This window comes from Neomonachus schauinslandi, chromosome 9 (assembly GCF_002201575.2).
Source record: "Neomonachus schauinslandi chromosome 9, ASM220157v2, whole genome shotgun sequence".
In the NCBI taxonomy this organism is placed as follows: domain Eukaryota; kingdom Metazoa; phylum Chordata; class Mammalia; order Carnivora; family Phocidae; genus Neomonachus; species Neomonachus schauinslandi.
The window spans coordinates 29,782,145-29,803,923 of NC_058411.1; the positions used below are offsets into that span (position 1 = coordinate 29,782,145).

General features: G+C 36.3%; 1 protein-coding gene across 2 annotated transcripts in view; it reads right to left on the reverse strand.

The window, feature by feature from the left end:
- The window catches only part of PCNX1 (pecanex 1), a 163,040-nt gene that overhangs the window by 21,905 nt on the left and 119,356 nt on the right, over positions 1–21,779 (reverse strand). For both annotated transcript variants that reach the window (XM_021679758.2, XM_044918336.1), the window contains 8 exons: positions 16,966–17,058; positions 16,157–16,307; positions 13,582–13,723; positions 12,672–12,849; positions 9,957–10,065; positions 9,012–9,141; positions 4,945–5,003; positions 3,016–3,231 (listed from right to left, as the gene is read on the reverse strand). In XM_021679758.2, the coding sequence (XP_021535433.1) occupies positions 3,016–3,231; positions 4,945–5,003; positions 9,012–9,141; positions 9,957–10,065; positions 12,672–12,849; positions 13,582–13,723; positions 16,157–16,307; positions 16,966–17,058 (1,078 nt within the window). The remainder of the gene's footprint in view (positions 1–3,015; positions 3,232–4,944; positions 5,004–9,011; positions 9,142–9,956; positions 10,066–12,671; positions 12,850–13,581; positions 13,724–16,156; positions 16,308–16,965; positions 17,059–21,779) is intronic.

Below are 21,779 nucleotides of genomic sequence, written 5' to 3' on the forward strand. Positions count from 1 at the left end.
GAATATCTATAAGGAACTATTACCAATTGTTTCCTGGACTAGCTGTGTCTTTCAGTCACTTCATAGTGAATATTATCGGTAAAACTAAAACTGGCAGTTATGAAAACTAGACATGTTAAAAGTAATTTGAGTAAAAACCAAGAGGAATCCAATCAGCATAATACATTTTGACCTATAAAGTCTGACCTGGAAAACTGTACTTGGTTGAAGTAACATTTACAAACAGAAAGTTAGCACTGTAGAAGCTTTAATAAAAAATTTTTGATAGATAAAAAATGACTGATAACTCAAATCTATGAGATAAAATTTACATGGAAAAGAATATTGAGAATATCAGTAAAAACAAAAACGGAAATGAAATAAATATAAAGGGATTTAACCAAGACATACAGGAAACTGATCAAGAAATTTGTTTAGCTAAATGTCACATGGCATTTAGCATCCACTACAAGATACAATAAAATCAATGAATTAAATTGGCTTAATGGAGAATACCCCAGAAAACACATCAAAATGCTCAGGGGATCCAAATATCTGCCTGGCAACATACTGACACTCTTGATTAATATTTTGAGAGGCAGGAGGTAGATGGGACAGGGAATAACACTCTGAAGGAAAGAAAATAACCAAAGATCACAAGATCTGAGCAAGAATATAATCATACCTCATGAGAATTCTGGAATGCAGAGAAAGGAGAAACAGCTATATACTTACATCATTTAATCATTCTACAAAATTAACTAATTATTTATTATATGCTAACTGATGAAACAGCACTAGATACATAGTAATGAATGAAGCAGATAGGATTCCTGCCCTTGAGGAGCTTATAATCTACAGCAAAGGTTTGCAAAATACAGGCTTGGGCCAAATCCAAGCTAAGAATGGTTCTTATATCTTTAAAGCATTGTTTAAAAAAAAAAAAACAAAGAAAAATATGGAACAGAAAATGTGCATGCCTCCAAAAGCCTAAATTATTTACCATCTGGCTCTTTATAGAAAAAGTTTGCCAACCCCTGGGCTAAAGAAGAAATAAACTTTAAACAAACACAAATAAATATGAAATTATGAAATTATAATTATGCTAAGTGCTAAAGAGGTAAAAATGGCAATATGAGAGATAATCATGTGGGACAGGTGGTTAGAGAAGGCTTCTCTGAGAAAGTGTTATTTAGGCTAAAGCTTAAGGATAATTAAGGAATTAGCCAGATGGAAGATTGGTGGGAGGAAGGGAGATGGCTGGTACTTTCTAGGCAAAGAGAAAGGCAGTAGGAAGTCCTTAGTAAAGAATTTAGCACAGTTAAGACCCTGAAGGAAGGCCAGTGTGGCTAGAGTAAGTGAGGATGAAGGTATAAAGTGGAGTTGGAGAAACTGGCAAAGACCAGATCACAGTGTGGCAGAGCATGTTAAGGAGTTTGAATTCTATTTTAAGTGCAATTGAAAGCCACAGACAATTTTAAGCATGAAAGGAACATGATCAAATCTGCCTCAAAAAAAAAAAAAAAAAAAAAACCAACACTATGGCTGAATGAAGACTTACAGATATCTCTTGCTATCCAAATCCACCACAAATTCAGATAGTAAAATGTACTGTGTTCCCAAATCAGTTTGAGTTTTGTTTGGCAAATAGAATTTGAATGGCAAAAAATTTGTCCAAAATTTTATTTGAATCTACTCGGTACCAGAGATTGAAAGTTGGGAGAGTAAGGATTTGGATCAGTTTCTGATTTGGAGAATTTCTGACCAATATGGTGAAATAAGCACGTCCTAAGAAGGACCCTCTTCCAATTCACACAGACAGAAATGCTACATAAAACAGCTTCCCCACACAATTGTTTAAAAAAAAAAAAAAATTAAAAAACAAAAAGGTGAAATCTTCAGGTACCAACAATTTAAAAAGATGTTAAAAGTCATGGCAGTAGTAGGTGCAGTGGTGAGATGACTAGATACTATGTATTCTAGTGGTGAGTAGTAGGTGTAGTGGTGTACTGGGTGCTGACTTTCAGATGAGTTCAGCTGGATTCGATGTGAACATCAGGTAAGACTCTAGAGAGATGGAATTAAGGTCTTGGGTTCTAATGGAGAGGCAGAAACAAACCATAAAACAAGAACAGGACATTTTGAAAGAGAGAGATTGGATGACTAAACAGATCACAAATGAATAACAAACATCAATATTTACTGCCTTAATCTGAGTGTCACAGAAGTACAATCTTATTTCCAGTGAATGGAGTAATTTTAGAAAAGTACTTGTTCCATTAACAAAGATATTACGTAACAAAGGTCCAAACCTTCCGATTCAACATCGGGGTGAAAATAAAGCTATAGGGTTTAAGTCTGATTTGATCCTCTAGTTAGCCCATTTTAGGAGCCATCTTGCGCCTATCTGGTTTGAACTGGCTTCTTGTGGCTTCTTCGTTTTGGAGTACTGTCAGGATAGGCCTCTGACTTTCCTAAAAGCTGGCCCTGGCTTCCTCTTTACTGACCTCCAGGCATCCGCTTAGAACCTAACCAACTGCCTACTCTAACAGCTGCAGAGCACTGTGAATGCACTAAATGCCACTGACTTACTCCCTTTAAAACTGTGATTTTAATGTTTCACTTCAAAACCAAAATTTGTGGAAGACAAAGGTTTGGTATCTACATGAAAGTACTTGGTTAGCTACACACAAAAACACGGCATTCTATGCTCCAGCCATCTAACAAACGAACGCAACTTCTCACAAAGAGAATAGCAAGAGAGCAAGCACAAAACAACAGAAATTAAACATCACCAGGAAAATAGTGAGTTATGCAAGAATGATGCTACCTTCACATATTTTAGCATACCACAAAAATGATTTTTCTCTGAACGTGAAATTTGGAAAAAAATCTAATAATTGTTCTTTTAACAACTCTTCTCGTTCCACAACTCCAAACCATCTAACTTTATGCTAATTTTTAATTTGAGATGTAAACACATAAAACTCAGATGTCACAGGAGTACGTTACAGAAATAAAAGGTGAGCATCTTACCTCTGAATTCAAGTCCCCGCAGCTGGAAAGTGACCAACCCATTGCCTATCTCTATAAGGTGTACTAATGCATTGAGGTAGTCAGAGGCAAGAATGAAACAGTCCCCTGTACTGTAGTTTCCCCATCGTCCTAGGAGCAAATCACCACAGAGACTGTGTTGTAGGGATCTGGTTAAATGTTCATAAAAGATGGAATTGAGATTGTTGTCATCTGATCCTATAAGAAGGAATTAAATATGTTACATTTTACCCTAAGTCTTCATTATATCAACAAAATATTAAAATGTTAAAACTAATTTCTAGTTAGGATTGTATCTATATTTTCTTGACAAGGAAAATAATATTAACACCTTACAATTCCGATATAAAAATGAAACACAGGGTAATGAGAAGTTTCAGAAGTTAGAGTTAGAAGTCACATAACTTCTCTGATCTCTGACTCCCATCCATAAAATGTGGGAACTAGATTAGATGAAATCTAAGGATTTTCACCTCTTCAATAACCATGACCTCTTCTATCACTATTCAATGAACTCCAACTTATAATGAAAACCACATAAGAGAAATGAACAAGATAAAAGGAATTCAGGATTAGAACAAAAAGATACATTAAAAAAGAAAGTGGGTAAAGGAATACAAAATTTGAACAAACAAGACAGTCCAAAATGAATAGAAGCTGGTCAAAAAAAAAAAAAAAACTATCCCCAAAACAACAAAAAACCCCTGAATATTGAGATGGCTAAAACTAGCTTAATAGAAATAAACTATATACATAGAAACAGCAGCAAAGAACCTATAAAATTTATTAGAGTCATTCTTTAAGAAAAAAATTGGGATAAAACTAGCCATCTTTAGAAGTAACCCAACCAAAGCAAAATCTGTAAACAGGTACCCATAGTATAATACTGGAGGAAAGCAAAATACACAAAGCTTACTATTTTAAACTCAGCCTACAAAATAAAATAATGAAAAGGGTACTCCAGATACTAATTCAGTAAGATGGTCATATCTAATGCCCTGTCTGCTCATTTCAGAAGTGTACATTCAGGTCTTTTTGATATGCAGGATGGCATCATTAGCATCATGAGAATTCTAAGCCCCTTATACATGGACATATTAGAGCTGGGATGGTTGTTTACCAGAATGTGATAATGACAGGCATTATCAAGTAATTAGTCCTCTTTAATCCAATTTTATAATTATAAAACTATCTGATTATTGTTAATTTAGTTTCTCAAGTAGAACAGTTGAAGGAATCAGCATTTAAAGGAATCTGAGAGTCAAATGGATACAAATGCTCCAGTCTATCTGAGAGTAAGATTTCTTTTAGTAAATTAATACATTGGAATTCTGGATAATTTCTTATGGTTGGATTAGTGAGATTCAGCCTCTGTGTGTCAGATTACTAACAGGAAGGCGGACAAAAGGATGTTTCCCAAATGATGAAACTAAGGAACCAGACTTCAGACAACGGTACCACTACCAAAGTGCCATCCACTGAAACTCTATCTTGAGGGCTATTTGGCTGCCCCACATGACATCTCTACATTCAACAAACTAAATGAAATTAAATGAACATTTACTAAACATTCGGGGAAGCAGGAGAAGCAAATATATTAATACACCTGTTGGTCAGATTGCATACTCTTTGATACACTTGACCAGTTTTACTTTAACTGTTCTTACTATGTAAGAACAATCTTTGAATGGCATTTTTTTTATTCCTATGAACATTCTTAAAATGCATTTTATAAAAGATGGGTTAGATACTTGAATTCACACTTTGCTAAAGCAGAACAAGAAGCAAAGGATATATGGTCTTTAAAAAATGACCACTTGGAACTCACAGAGGATTCCCAACAAGTCAGGAGTGAAATATATATATATAACAAATTCCTAAGACTTGCTTCTTTACTCACAGAGCTTTTACCTGGATTTCTATCAAGCTGGGAAGCCAATCTGGTATTTGAATGATCCACCCGCTTTGTGCTGAAGAAGGCAAAACAGAACATTTTTAGTAACCTTCAATTAAAAAGGAGAAAACTGTACAATATAAATAAAATAAAGATTATCACTTCATAAATATCTGAGAAAAACCTATGATTGGTATATATTGATAAAATTCCTCATGAGCGTACTTTTAGGGATAAGGTTTTTTACTTGCCCACCTCCATCATAAACATAGCAGTTTTTACCTAACTGGTGTTTCACTGAACAGGGTAGAAAGACATTAATGAATTCAATTAATTCATTAATGAGTTCAAGCCCCCCCCCCCAATTGATCAGGATGAAACGTGTCCTACATGCAGTTCTTAGAAATACACAGTGCATGAAACATTCTGTGCAAGGAGAAGGTGCATTTATTAATGTCCAGTGGTACAGTGTTCTTAGAACAGTGGTCTCCCTGCTGCTGAAGTGTGTCTCTAGCGGTTGGGAGGGTGTATTACAGTCCTATAGGTAAATGGCAGGGGGGTTACAGTAGTCGGCAGGCTATTGTTATTGATGATTTTTATGAGTGGATTCCATAGGATGAGATGTTAGATCTTATGGACAGGGATCCTCATTAAGTGCCCATAAAGAGTGCTTTTTCTGAGTTTAATAGTAGATATATTTTTATTACTTCTAATAGCACTCCTTGTACTTGGTATTCCAATGAGCAGTGCATTACAATATAAATAATAAATGCAGTGCCTGCATTTTATCCGTGTGTTGATGAGGATTTGAGAATGGAAAATGTTGGCAATGTCTCCACAAATTGTACACTGGAACATCCAAATAATAAATTTTATTTTTTATTAAAAACAAAAACAAAAACACTGGTTTCCAAAAATATGGTCCACAGAAACCAAAGCAGGGGACTCAAGATCCTTTTAGGGAGTTTTCCAGATCAAAATGATTTTCATAATACTGAGCTGTTGTTCACTTTTTCACTGTGTAGATGATTGCATTAATGGTGCAAAAGTAATAGTGGGTAAGGCCATGGGCACTTCAACATGAATCAAGACAGTGGCACCAAACTGTATTTTTCACTGCCAAATATGCGCAAGAAAAAATAAACAAAAATTCAAGTTTTGCTTTAAAATGTCTTTAATGAAGCAATAAAAAAATTAATTTTATTAAATCACAACCCACCACTCAGTAAAGTCTTTTTAATATTGTGTGTAGCAAAATACACATAAAGCACTTCTGCTGCATTCTGAAGTAGGATGGTTGTCTCAAGGGAAAGCATTCATGTAGTTACTTGAATTGCAAGCTGCACAGGGTCTTTTTTTCATGGAACACCATTTTTACTATGATTATTCAGACTTGTATACTTGACAGACATTTCTCAAAAATGAAGAAAGTGAGTCTGTCCTGTTGGCAATAACAAAATTCAAGTTTCTAAGCAAAAATTAGAATTTGGGAAAATGTATATATATTTATCAACAAGCTTGATAGCTTAGTAATACTTAAACACTTTAGAGATTGGTGGGGATATGAATGAATACTTTTTTAATATTATATAATGAAATGTATCAAGATCTTGATCAAGATCAAGAATTGTTAAGATCTACATTACCCAGTGAACCAATATTTTCTAAATGATCAATAAATGCTGTTATAAGATTATGCATGGGTAAAAGATCCATTCAACGTGTAACAATTATCAGTGGATTTTGATGTAACACAGTTCCAAAAATTCATGGGGCCAAGGGCAGGCCGCCCCAAGATGGGCCACTTTGACATGAACATTATTTTGAATTAAAATCAATCAAGGGGCGCCTACGTGGCTCAGCCAGTTAAGTGTCTGCCTTCGGCTCAGGTGATGATTCCAGGGTCCTGGAATTGAGCCCCGTACTGGGCTCCCTGCTCAGCAAGGAGCCTGCTTCTCCCTCTCCCTCTCCGTCTCGCTCTCAAATAAATAAAATCTTTCAAAAAAAATAAATAAAAAATAAAAGCAACCAAAACTCAGCAGATTCAGGAAAAAAAAAAAACCCTCAATTGCTTGCTTATATCACGAAGAAAGCTATTAACAGATTCCTCTTTACCTAAGAAACTTATCTACAAAATGGGGTAACCTTTGTTTTCCAAACACCTCCTTTCACCTTCTTGCTAATGATCTTTCTCCCGTTTGTATCCTAAGACCCTTACCCCTCTCCTTAATTCACAGAAGCATCATGTTACCTGTCTTTGGAATTTCCATGTCTGTGTGAATTCCCCGTATGTGCACATTAAATTTGATTTTCTCCTGTTTATCTGTCTCATGTCAATTTGATTCTTAGTTGAACTGGAAGGACCTTGAAAGACAGAGGAAATTCTTCTTCCCCAACAATAGATACGGTTTTAGACTCTATACTGCAACTAATTTTTAGGAACTACCATGTGTTGACTTTTAGTGAAGGATCAAAGAAAAATATCCACAATTGTCTAAAAAGGCTATTACAATACTTCTTTCTTTTCTAACTATGTGTCTGTGTGAGGCCAGATTTTCTTCATATACTTCAACTAAAACAACATATTGCAACAACAGATTGGCTGCAGAAGCAGACAGGAGAATCCAGCTGTCTTTTACTGAGCCAGACACTAAAGAGACTTATAGAACTACAAAAACAGTGACACTCTTCTCACTGATTATTTTTGGTGATGTGGAAAACATAGTAATTTTCATTACAAAAAATATTATTTATATTTACACATAATGGATTTATTGTTGCTATTTTTAAACTAATTAATAAACATTTGAATTTTTCTGAGTGTTGACTTCTGTTAATACAGTAACTATCTGTAGATAAAACCTGTATCAACAAAAACTCGTTGGGAGACTTTAATAACTGTGAAGAGAGTAAAGCGGTCCTGACACCAAAACTGTCGCCACAGACATTATTTTGAGCTCAATTTAAGTTAGCTGAGAAGAAGAGAATATAAACAACACTGAAATTCATAAAAGAGAAACACCATGTATGGTTTTAGATAAAAGACCAGAGCAAAAGCTTCAAATCCCCAAGCTAGTCCATTGTGTAAAAGGTGAGACTACTACTTTCACTTATTATATACGCTAACGTGTAAAAGTATAGAAAGAAAAGAAGCAGTCAAGGAGATGGCCTGTAGAATTAAAAAGTAATATAAGCTCTTTCTGAATCAATATGTTAATACATGTTACAAGCCTTAATATGTTTAGGCTCCATGACTCAGTAATTCCCCTTTTGAATAATCTTTCTTAAATTAAAAAAAAAAAAAAGAAAGAAAGAAAAAAATTTGGAGAGATTACATATAAGGGTAGTTAGCAGGCATCAGATGAAACATTTAGCCAAAGGAACTAAATCTAAATGGAGAAAATACTTTATGCACAAAGATGGTCATTAAAAAATTATTCTCTTGAAAAACCAGAAATAATCTATAGAAAATTTAGCTCTGCAAATAGCTATTTCTAAGAAAACTATGAGATAATTATGACTGCTATAATGAAATAACATTGTATAGCATAAAGTTTCAGAGTAGTATTAATGTGGAACCAATTCAAAGAAATAGCATTAAAAGAAAAAAGACAGAAAAATGAGTATATTCAACAAAAACTAGGTTTTAAAAAAATCTTAGAAAAAATGGCAGAGAAAAATATATAGTAGTTATTCTGACTCTTCTAATTTTATATGATTTTGAAACTTTAAGAGTATTTATAATAGTTTTAGCAAAATATTTTTTTTTAAAGATTTTATTTATTTATTTATTTATTTGAGAGAGAGAATGACAGAGAGAGAGAGAGAGAGAGAGAGCACATGAGATGGGGGAGGGTCAGAGGGAGAAGCAGACTCCCTGCCGAGCAGGGAGCCCGATGCGGGACTCGATCCCGGGACTCCAGGATCATGACCTGAGCCGAAGGCAGTCACTTAACCAACTGAGCCACCCAGGCGCCCCTTAGCAAAATATTTTAACACAAAAAATTATTATAATAATTCTGTTGATAGTTTTTATTATTAAAGAATAGATAAAATCGGCTTTCAAATGTTTTATTGTACTCACTTATAGTCTCTCTCCCAGAATTTCACAGGTCGAACATAAGAAGTGATGAATATTGCACTTCCCAGAAAGGGATTTAGTGGAGTAGAAAAAAAGGCAGATACAGCAGCCTGAACAAACAACATGGCTGAATCTATGAAAAAACTGGTTAAGGATTTTTAACATTCATTTGAGTGAGCGCATGTGTATGCGCACACACACACACACACACACAAATACATCTCACAAACATACTGTGCTTACAGCAATGAGAACAATGTGGTTCATCAGAGGAACACAAAAGAGGGTGTCCTTGGACAATATAAAGGGGTACAAGCAGAAAGACACAGCCAGGAAAAGTACACCCTGGCATGATGCTTTGAAGGGAGTCAAATAAATATTTACTAATATGTATTTGGTAAAAGTCCATACATTAACTTTGAATAAATATGCTTGGGTTTAATTTTCCAAAAGATCAAACTAAAATTTATAGATACAAAAAGTCTGCTTTTCAACATCAATGTGGTCACTAACCTTTACTTTTACTTAGACAGTACTTTTAAGAAACAATGAGAATAGAAAATTTTAAACATAGTTCAATTACAATCATATGATTATGAAAAATGTTTGTACTTTCATTCATTTAAAAATATTTCTAAACATTTTGTATTTATTTAAAAATTCCTAGACTTTAATGCTTACTACATATGTAAACATAAAATTTTAAATCAGCATTACTTAATTATAAAATCTTAATACTGTCCTCATGTTCAGATGATCTGTGGGTCACAGATGTTAATACAAGTTAAACAATCAAAATAGGTACAGATAGGGACTCAAAGGACTGAGAATATTTGATAATTTACCACCTAGTAATCTATATTCTATGCCTATAAAAGGTTATGCCTACACACCAACATTCACATTAAGGATGTGACTGCCCTTATATAACTTTTATTAGAAGGATACGGGGCACTGCAAAGGGCTGAGCAAAAGCATGGAAAGCAGAGCCCCATGTAATCTGCCATGGGGCAATGTAAGTGTATACAAACTGCAATTTATAAAGGAGTTCCCAAAGCTGTAGGAGAAAAAGAAAAACAATCAGTAAAAAACTTATCATCAGATACTTCAATTAGAAAATGTAAGACCTCTAAAATGTATTGTTTTTCTGATAGGAAAATGGCATTGAAATTATTTGCCATTTGCATAAAAGGAAAAGACGTGTCAACTGCCAAAACACTGAATATATATTTAAGTGCAGACAGCTAGCTGATTTATGGACTTGTGTTTCATCTGTTTAAAAAACTCTATGCCCTCTATTGGTTATATTACTACTACTACAAGCGAAACATAGAAAGGCAGGAAATCTAGATGTTTATAAAGCTTAAGAAATTCATACATATTTTTATTCCAGGACACATTTTCCCCAAGTTTAGTGCTTTGAAAACTGAGTATGTTTTAAATGCAATGTCAAAAGAAATTTGAAAGCAGCCAGGCAGGAAATAAAGTTGTAACACGGTTGTCACTGCCTGTCTGCCTAAGGATTTAGTAGTGCATATCAGGCATCTGTTCTTAATCTCAATTGTGATTGTCAATGGAAACACAACACACATTTTAATTTTCTGTAAATTATGATTTGTTTTGTTGTTGAACATGTCTTCAACACTGAAACAGAATGACTGTATTTCCACAAAATTGCCTCTGTAGGTCAGGCAGTGCAAGACCCAACTCACAAAACAGACACAGGATCTTAGGGGCAAGAGGTTCAAACTAATTTGGTGCCGTAATTCGGACACTAAACAGCTCATATTTAAATTGTTCAACTAATTGCAAATGAACCTGTTTAACTTCCAATTTAAAAAATAAATTACAACTTCAACCAATTACAAAATGCAGATGAACTCCTGCATTCTTTGCCATGATTCAAAATTATGCCGGTAATCTTTGATCAGGATGTGATCAAGATGACAGAAGTAAAAGCAGCATTTATATTATCAAGATGCCATTATAACTGCCTAAAAGCAGTACTTCAGAAAACTTCAGATTCTAAATGTGAACCAGACTGAACTCAAATTTTGACTGTAATGTTGAAGAAAAAATGATATGCAATTACAAAGATAAGTGGTTAGTGGGTAAAAGCACTTTTGTACACATTCATAGTAATTTTTTCTTGTAAGATTATTTAATTGGTGGTGCATCTTACAATGATATCTTAAACAATATATCTAGAGATCCCTTGAAAATTACTTGCTTACTACCATTGTTAAGTTCTATCAGCTAACCTTACATAATGCAAAGTCCTTAAGGGCAGACCTTTCCCTATGTGCTCACTGATGTAGCCTAAGCATCTAGAACAGTCCTGGAGCATTGTATGCTCTGAAGGACAATTTGCTTAACAAACGAAAGTATTCAGAAAATCCAAACTAATGCAAATTAAGTCTATTTCAGAGATGGGTTTCTATTTTATTGAAACTTTCACTTTTTTCCCAACCAGTATAAGACGCCATACAATTTCCAACCTAAATATTTAAATTTGTGAGAAACCACATGCTTCTTTATACAAACAATTCTTTGATTAATTTTCTGGCTTCCTCCTTTGGTTAGCCATGCTCACTAGAAGAGGAAATAAATGATAAAAATGCATACAAATTAGTGATTGAACAAATATAACACTGCAGTATTTTAGAAACTACTTAGTACAATATTTAGCCCAATATTTTGAAATTGACTATCACTAAAACCTTGTTCAGATTAATGGTTTTCCATTTGTAACCATTCCATTAATGGTTTCCATGTTCCCATCCTAGGTTAGACCTCTATCACATCTAAATTACTGTCACAGTCTCTTAAACTGTTCTCCGTACCTTTAGGTTCTCTCTTCCCCAATTCATCCCAAATGTGGCTGACCAGGCTAACTTGCCTAAAATTGGGCTTTCACTGTGTTTTATAGCTGTCATATGCTTCAGCTCTCTGTTACCTATCAAATGGGATAATATATGTCAAAGTCCTTTTTATGTGGTCAGTGTTAACATGAAATCTAAGCTCAATTTAACTTATAATCGGACTCACAACCTATTTCATTTAGAAAGGTAGTATGGTTCAGCAAAAAGGAGGCAGAAGACCCAGGTTTTGCCATCTCATTTGCAAAAGGACTAAAAGTACTTCTATTAGGGGTGGATAATAAATCTTAGAAACATTTCATAATTTTCAGAGTATTCTGCAAATGTCAACATCAAACTAGTTCTGATTCCTCCCACACGGCCTCACTGGCCTCAGTATCTACCATCTTCATTCAGCTATCAGGTTATTTACTCCCTCCATCTATCCAGCAGCCCACAGCCCAGTTCCATTACTACCATGTCTATTTCTAGAATTATTCAAAACCACACCCACTTTTGGAAGATCCTATATATTTAAAAATACATAGCTAATGGTGTTTCTCTAATTTTTCTATATAACTTATCTTCCTACCTATAGCAAGAAATATGTCTTTTATGGATCATAGCGACTAGCATTGTTTAGGGATTCTAAAATGCTCCTAAAATAACTGGTTGATTGAAGAAAGGTATTACTTAAAAGATAATGAAGCAAATGAAATGCAAGTAGAATCCTCACTAAACAGTGTATTAGTCAGGGAGATAGTACTTTTTACAGATAGGGATATTCCTTTCAGTAATAAATTACCTTGTTGAAGAGTATGGACATGAAGAAGAGATCCAACAGCATGGTCTCTGAAAATGCTTCATAGTCAATTTTGAAAAAGAGCACAGTAAAGATGACTGTGACATACTGATATGTAGGGCTGCTAAAAGAGGATCGTAGCAACTTCAGACCAGCAATGGTGATCATTAAAGCACCTAATCTATGATATAAAAAAAGCAAAACTCATCAATCAATGACTGAGAACTTCAGAAAAATCTACTAACTTCAGAAAAATCACCATTTCATTAACTATGCTTACAAAATATATCAAATGTAAACATCTGAAAATGATTTATACAGCTAGGCAAATCGCATCCTAAAATAAACTATTACAGTATTTCCTTTTAACAATATGTAATATGATTCTTATTCCTTTATATAAATAAGCATGTTTAAAAAAAATAAGTAACAGTACTGCAATTCTAATATATGGTTCTCCAGTTTCTGGATATTTTTATTGCTTTAATATTAATAGCATTTAGCATATAAAAAACATGTATTAAGGCTTACCCAACAACATGTACCTAGCCTAGTGGGTAGGCTTATAGGATGACTACACAGGCAAGTGACCACCTATATAGCCTGATTTACACAATACACAAAAACAGACATCTCTCAAACTTACCATCTAATATTAAAAATTAACTTTATTTAATAAATGTCCTCTCATAAAATATTAGTTGAGGATAAGATGTCTGGAGTAGTGATACACAAGAGCAGAAACAGATATTCAGGCAAGGGAAGTTAAAGACACAATTTCACCTGAATTTTTTTTAATCTCATACTGCATTGCACCAAAGAGACAATTATTTGCTACTTGATCAATGTCTTAGGACATTGCTTATGATAGCCCCTAGCAGTTAAACATTGATGAGAGGAGTATTGTACTTACTCTGTATCCAGTTTTTTTGGACTAGCAATTGTCTCTGCACTGTTACTAAGTTCATTGAGAACAATCAACGGATAGATGATATTCTTCTCCACAAAAAGAAGCCACACATGAAGTTTCTCAAACCACATCATAGTGGCTGCATCTAACAAAGCAATATAAGAAGATCACATCATCTAATGTATAAAATATAGGCATACCTCATTTTATTGTGCTTTACTTTATTCCACTTTCCAGTTACTGCATTTTTTACAAATTGAAGTTTTATGGAAACCCCGTGTTGAATAAGTCTATCAGCACCATTTTCCAACAGCATTTGCTCACTTCATGTCTGTCACATTTTGGTAATCCTTGCAATATTTAAAACTTTTTCATTATATTTGTTATGGTGATCTATGATCAGTGATCTTTGATGCTACTGTTGTATCTGCTTTGGGATAACATGAACTGCACCGATATAAGATGGCAAACTTAACCAATAATGTATGTGGTCTGACTGCTCTGCTGACCAGCTGTTTCCCCATACCTCTCCCTCCTTTCGGGCTTCCCTATTCCCTGAGATTGAAATTAGGCCAATTAATAACTCTACAATGGCCACTTATAAGTGTTCAAGTGAAAGGAAGAATTGCACATCTCTCATTTTAAATCAAAAGCTGGAAATGATTAAGCCTAATGAGGAAGGCATGTTAAAAGCCAAGATAAGAGCACCTGGGTGGCTCAGTTAGTTAAATGTCTGCCTTCGGCTCAGGTGATGATCCCAGGGTCCTGGGATCGAGCCCCGCGTTGGGTTCCCTGCTCAGCAAGGAGTCTGCGCCTCCCCTTCCTTCTGCCTCTGCCCCCCACTTGTGTGCTCTCTCAAATAAATAAATAAAATCTTTAAAAAATAAAAATAAAATAAAATAAATAAAAAATAAAAGCCAAGATAGGCCAAAACCTAGGCCTCTTGTGCCAAACATTAGCCAAGCTGTGATTGCAAAGGGGAAGTTCTTAAAGGAAATTAAAAGTGCTGCTCCAGTGAACACACAAATGATAAGAAAGTGGAACAGTCTTATTGCTGATATGGAGAGAGTTTTTGTGGTCTGCACAGAAAAATCAAACCAGCCACATTCCCTTAAGCCAAAACCTAATCTAGGGCAAGGCCCTAACTCTCTTCAATTCTATGAAGCCTGAGACAGGTGAGGAAAATGCAGAAGAAAAGTCTGAAGCTAGCAGAGGTTGGGTCACGATGTTTAAGGAAAGAAGCCGTCTCCACATCAAAGTGCAAGGTGAAGCAGCAAGTGCTGATGGAGAAGCTGCAGCAAGTTATCCAGAAGATCTAGCTAAGATCATTTATGAAGGTGGCTGCAGCTTTTCAGTGTAGACTAAATAGCCTTCTGTTGGAAGAAGATGCCATCTGGGACTTTCATAGCTAGAGAGAAGTGGACACTGGCTTCAAAGCTCCAAAGGCCAGGCTGATTCTCTTGTTAGGGGCTAACACAGCTGGTAACTTTAAGTGGAAGTCAGTGCTCATTTACTATTCCAAAAATCCTCAGGCCCTTCAGAATGATGCTAAATCTAATGTGCCTGTGTACTATAGATGAAACAACAAAGCCTGGATGATAGCACATCTATATATGACATAGTTTACTGAATATTTCAAGCCCACTGCTGAGGCCGACTGCTCAGAAAAAGTGATTCCTTTCAAAAGAATACTCTAAGCAATTTTACTAAAAGGCCCAGGAAATTTGCTTTGAGAATGCATAGTCAAGTTTGATATAGAAAGCTTTTAAAAGCTTCAGAGTTCTCTAAACAAGTTAAATTATCTCCAAACAATTGAAGAATTTACTATCATAATTCACTAACTGAAGAAAAAGTTTTAGGAAAAACCATTGGCTTGTTTAATCACAGATATATAATAAATGATGACATAGTTATGAACTTTTATTATTTCTCTAAAATGAGGAAGTATGGTATATCACAGGTCATGGGGCCAATGAACAAATACCAACTACTTATGATAGGAAAGACAAGCCAGGATTTAAAATGGACTGGACTTCTACCTCTTTTTGAGTCATTTTATACTTTATCCCAAATCTGAATAAGTAAGAACAATTACAAGCGTTTTAAACTTCTTTTCATCTGATCTACTCTTATACCCTTCTCTAGTAGGAAATAGTGTCACTGGTGGAAACAGGAACAAAGTTCTCTCTATTCCTCCTATGCTTTGCGCTAAAAATATTTCAAATAGAAGTCTTGAGGAGAACTGAAGTGCCTATACATAGAAAAGAAAAATCAGGTAACGGGTAAGGACTGGAAAGAGAAGCCACAGACATGCACGGGATTCATCAATGAGGTCTGTGAAGAACAATATAGAAAGGAAGTAATTTTATTTTGTGGAAGTTAGCATTGTGGCACTGACATTTATACTTCAACTGAAATTAAAGCATCCTGCAAAAGGTTTGACTCATTACAACTTCAAATCTAAGTATAACAAACATAAGCCAAAGTGTTACTTGATGATACTTATTTAACCGTCATCTGCTAAAGTTTAAAAAAAAATCCGTAATATTAAAAAGAGCAGAGTTAACGAAATACTTACTCCGAACTTCGTACTGATTGTACTCCACTGTCTTCAGCAGAGGGTGGGAGAAGCAGTGCCATGGTAGCTGTTTTCTGAGTTGAGGCAGCACATAATGGGTTACAAAACCCACAAAGCCGACCAATGCATACAACACATACTTGAGAGCAGGCTAAAAGAAGAATAAAATTAGGAAAATTAAAAGTGATTTTGAGACCCACAGAACTTCTAATTTGTCAGTTCAATTTTCTACTTATTAACAGAAAATAGCAAAGTCAATTTTTGAATCTAAGAACCAAACATTTGTCAACAGTTAACACTGCTTTCTTATGTGGCTTTTCCAAAACTTGTACCAGGGTTGCCCTTATGATCAATAGGTACAGAAGAAGTGGTGGTATGTCACATCTAACATCAATTATAAAAGACTGCAGCTTCTGTCTTGGGCTTTCTCTCTCTAGGACCACTGGCTCTGGGGAAACCCAGCTGCCATTCTGTGTGTATACTCAAAGCAGCCTATGGCGAGGGCCACATGGAGAGGAATTCAGGTCTCTGGCCAATGGCCGGCAAAGAACTAAGGCCTGCTAACAGCCTTGGTTGATGGCAGCCCCATATGACTGCAGCATCAAACACAGCCCAAACTGGGATCATCTAGCTAAGCTACAATCAGATTCATGACCCAGAGAAACCATGAAAAAATAAATATTTGTTGTTAAAACTGAATAAACGAAAAGTCATAAATTTCAGCATTATGGACAAATATTACAATCAAATAAAAAAATAAGTCTAAACAGTTATTTTCCCCCAATCAAAAGATCAAAATGATTCTTTACCTGCAATACTGTGAACACTGTGCTTACATGAATAGCAAAATATAGCACACCAATTACGATGCATACTACTAGGTCAGACTGTAAACGCTCACTCTGTGGAACAAAATAGAATTATCCAACAGTTACATAAAATTTAAAAATATGTATTTCTTTCATTCCCACTGACAAAGTAATAATTTTTCATCAATCCTATTCTTCTAGAGAGTTCTTACATATAATAATTGGCTATAAGTTTTTCTTCCCCAATTTCCTGATATTCTGGTTTGACACTATAATACCAAGGAAATGAAACTAGTTCTACACACTATATAACATATTAAAACAAAGTCTTTTATTTATTTTATTTTAAAAGATTTTATTTTTTACATAATCTCTACACCCAACATGGGGCTCAAACTCACAACCCTGACACCGAGTCCTATGCTCTACTGATTGAGCCAGCCAGGTGCCCCTATAACAAAACCTTTTAGAATGAAGACTTTTTCTCCCATTGATCTGTAAGTTTGATTTTTACATATGGGAAAAGGAAATGAGGTACTTAAGTCATTGTATTAGTTACAGAGGATACTCTTTTTGATAACGAAGTTACATTTTCATTGATTTTTTAAAATGTTGAAACTGCATGTCTTATTTTACTTACTGGATTTTGATTCTTTTAGTGGTTGCAGTAAACCAAAACGTCTCAATATCTTGACTGGTCATCAACTGACCCGCAGATTTATGCTAATTCTAAGCTAGATTCAAAAATATCTTACTACGTTTAACATGAAGTGTCCTTTGCTAACATGGAAACTAAAGTCAGAAAAAATTGTTTGAATGCTATCCTGAAACAGTTTTGTATTTCTAAAGTTTCTGAGAATATGTGAGCAGCTCAAGTTCAGTAAAGGTAAATACTATAACTAATTCAAGACCTGTATAAATTCAGTTTTTCACAAGTAGAAATAATCTAAAATAACTTAGAAAAAAATGTTTTATGCTTTGTTCCATAAAGCAGATATGAATCTATAAAATTCATTTTTCAAGTAATTACTAAAAGAATACAGACAATATTGAATTCACTAAACTAGAAAATTTTTAAATTACTACATTTTCTTAAACATATTAAATTAGTACAGATAACCGCTCTCTCCTTCAATCTGAAAAATAAACACACATATACTTTTCAGATGGTACTAGAGGAATAAAACACACTAGAAGACTAGCAGATGTTTACAAGGACATAGTTTTTATCAACAAGAACAATAACAACAAAATCTAATTTATGTTAAAATATGCATCTTTCAAATCCTAGTTTAAACTGAATGGGATTAAGAATTCTATAAACAATGAAATTACTTCATTTCACCTAATCTGAAAATGTTTAGCATACTCTTTTACATAGAAACCACCTTTGAAGAATGAGCATTTAACAGGTTAAAATGTGACATAAAGGCAGTCAACAATATACACCTGTACATACATTTTCCCCAATTACAAAGGCCTTCCTTATATAAAATGATGAACTGTTTAAAATTTACATCTTTTAGGAGGAGGGGGGAAAGATGGCGGAGGAGTAGGGGACCATAACTGGTCCCCAGAATTGAGCTGGATATCTACCAGACCACTCTGAGCACCCACGAAACCAGCCTGAGATGTAAGAAGATCTGGATCTCTATAAGCAGAATATCGCAGGCGGTTGGTTTTGAGGTAGGAAGCAGGGAGCTGTGATTCCACGGGCAGATATCGGAGGATAAACGGCAGCGGGAGGGTACCTGGCCGTGGGGATCCTACGCCACTGGTGAGCGAGAGCCTTGCGCGCTGGGGACGGGGCACAGACTGGAAGACTGCTAGCGGTGGGGAAAGGACTTTAGGGCAGCCCCCGGGGCGGAAACCCAGAGCGGCAGGGGTCGCGCACGCGAACTGGGAGCCGCTGGTTGTTTTAGAAGCACAAAGGGCAGAGACGTGCCCTGACCTGGAGGCAGGACTAGGAGCGCTGCGGAGGGGCGCACAAGCCAGGACGCTGCAGTTTATAGCAGCACAGACAGAAACGGAGACAGTGTGGCCTGGAGAGCTCACTGAAGAACAGACTGCAATCTCTCTGCTCTGAGGCAGAGGGTTGGAAACGGTCTCTTCTGATCTGACTCGCGGAAGTGACGCGGAAAGCCACCAGGGAAAGCCGCCAGAGAACAAAAGCCCCAAAAACTGATTCCCGCTGAGCCCATCCCCCGCCACAGGGGGGCAGGGCAACTCCGCCCAAACAGGGTTGCCTGAGTAACAGCGCGGCAGGCCCCTCCCGCAGAACACAGGCTGGGAAAACAAGAGGCCAGCAACCCTACGGTCCCAAGAAAACAGGTGCATCTTGCTTGGGTTCTGGTCAATAATTTGGACTCTATACATTCCCTCAAACACCCATCAACAAAATGACTAGGAGGAGGAGCCCCCCAAAATAGAAAAGACTCAGAGATTATGACTTATGCTTCAGATTTACAAATGGATGCAGATATAACCAAGATGTCAGAGATGGAATTCAGGCTAGCAATTGTGAGGACAATGGCTAGAATGGAGAAATCAATTAATGGCAACATAGAGTCTCTAAGGGCAGAAATGAAAGCTGAATTGGGGGGCGCCTGGGTGGCTCAGTCGTTAAGCGTCTGCCTTCAGCTCAGGTCATGATCCCAGGGTCCTGGGATCGAGCCCCGCATCGGGCTCCCTGCCCCGCGGGAAGCCTGCTTCTCCCTCTCACTCTCCCCTTGCTTGTGTTCCCTCTCTCGCTGTCAAATAAATAAATAAAATCTTTAAAAAAAAAAAAAAGAAAGCTGAATTGGCAGAATTTAAAAATGCTATCAATGAGATCCAATCCAATCTAGATAATCTAACAGCTAGGGTAACTGAGGCAGAAGAACGAATAAGCGACCTGGAAGACAATATAATAGATAAAAAGGGAAAAGAGGAGGCCAGGGAAAAACAACTCAGAATCCATGAAAATAGAATCAAAGAAATAAGTGACACCATCAAGCATTCCAATGTCAGAATAATTGGAATCCCGGAGGGAGTGGAGAGAGAGAGAGGACTAGAAGATGTATTTGAGCAAATCGTAGCTGAGAACTTCCCTAATCTGGGGAATGAAACAAACATTCGCGTCCTAGAGGGAGAGAGGACCCCTCCCAAGATCAAGGAAACCAGGCCAACACTCCGGCATGTAATAGTAAAACTTGCAAATCTTAGAACCAAGAAAACCACCTTTTTTTTTTTTTTAAAGATTTTATTTATTTATTTGACAGAGACATAGCGAGAACAGGAACACAAGCAGGGGGAGTGGGAGAAGGAGAAGCAGGCTTCCCGCAGAGCAGGGAGCCTGATGTGGGACTCGATCCCAGGACCCTGGGATCATGACCTGAGCCGAAGGCAGACACTTAATGACTGAGCCACCCAGGTGCCCCCAAGGAAACCATCTTAAGGGCAGTTAGGGGGAAGAGATTCCTTACGTACAGAGGGAGGAACATCAGAATAACGTCAGACCCATCCACAGAGACCTGGCAAGCCAGAAAGGCCTGGCAAGACATATTCAGGGTACTAAATGAGAAGAACATGCAGCCAAGAATACTTTATCCAGCAAGGCTTTCATTTAGAATGGATAGAGAAATGCAGAGCTTCCACGACCGGCAGAAACTGAAAGAATATGTGACCACTAAGCCGGCCCTGCAAGAAATATTAAGGGGGGGTTTCTATAAAAGGAGAAAGACCCCAAGAGTGATATACAACAGAAATTTACAGGGACAATCAATAAAAACAATGTCTTCACAGGCAACATGATAACAATTAATTCATATCTTTCAATAATCACTCTCAATGTGAATGGCCTGAACGTTCCCATAAAACAGCACAGGGTTGCAGATTGGATAAAAAGACAGGACGCATCCATATGCTGCCTACAAGAGACTCATTTTGAACCTAAAGATACATCCAGACTGAAAGCGAAGGGATGGAGATCCATCTTCCATGCCAGCGGGCCTCAAAAGAAAGCTGGGGTAGCAATTCTTATATCAGACAAATTAAATTTTAAACTAAAGTCTGTAATTAGAGACACAGAAGGACACTTTATCATTCTTAAAGGGTCTATCCAACAAGAAGATCTAACAATTGTAAATATCTATGCCCCCAACATGGGAGCAGCCATCTACATAAGCCAACTGTTAACCAAAATAAAGAGTCATATTGATAACAATACGTTAATTGTAGGAGACCTCAATACTCCACTCTCAGCAATGGACAGATCATCTAAGCAGAAAATCAACAAGGAAACAAGAGCTTTGAATGATACACTGGACCATATGGACCTCATAGATATTTACAGAACATTCCACCCTAAAACAACAGAATACTCATTCTTCTCGAGCGCACATGGAACTTTCTCCCGAATAGACCACATACTGGGTCACAAATCAGGTCTCAACCAATAGCAAAAGACTGAGATTAACCTCTGCATATTCTCAGACCACAATGCTTTAAAACGGGAACTCAATCACAAGAAAAAATTTGGCAGAAATTCAAACACTTGGAACCTAAAGACCACTCTGCTCAAGAATGTTTGGGTCAACCAGGAAATCAAAGAAAAACTTAAACAATTCATGGAAATCAATGAGAATGAAAACACATCGGTCCAAAACCTATGGGATACTGCAAAGGCACTCCTAAGGGGGAAATACATAGCCAGCCAAGCCTCACTCAAAGAAACAGAAAAATCCTGAATTCACCAACTAACTCTACACCTTAAAGAACTAGAGAAAAAGCAACAAACAATGCCTAAGCCACGCATTAGAAGAGAAATAATTAAA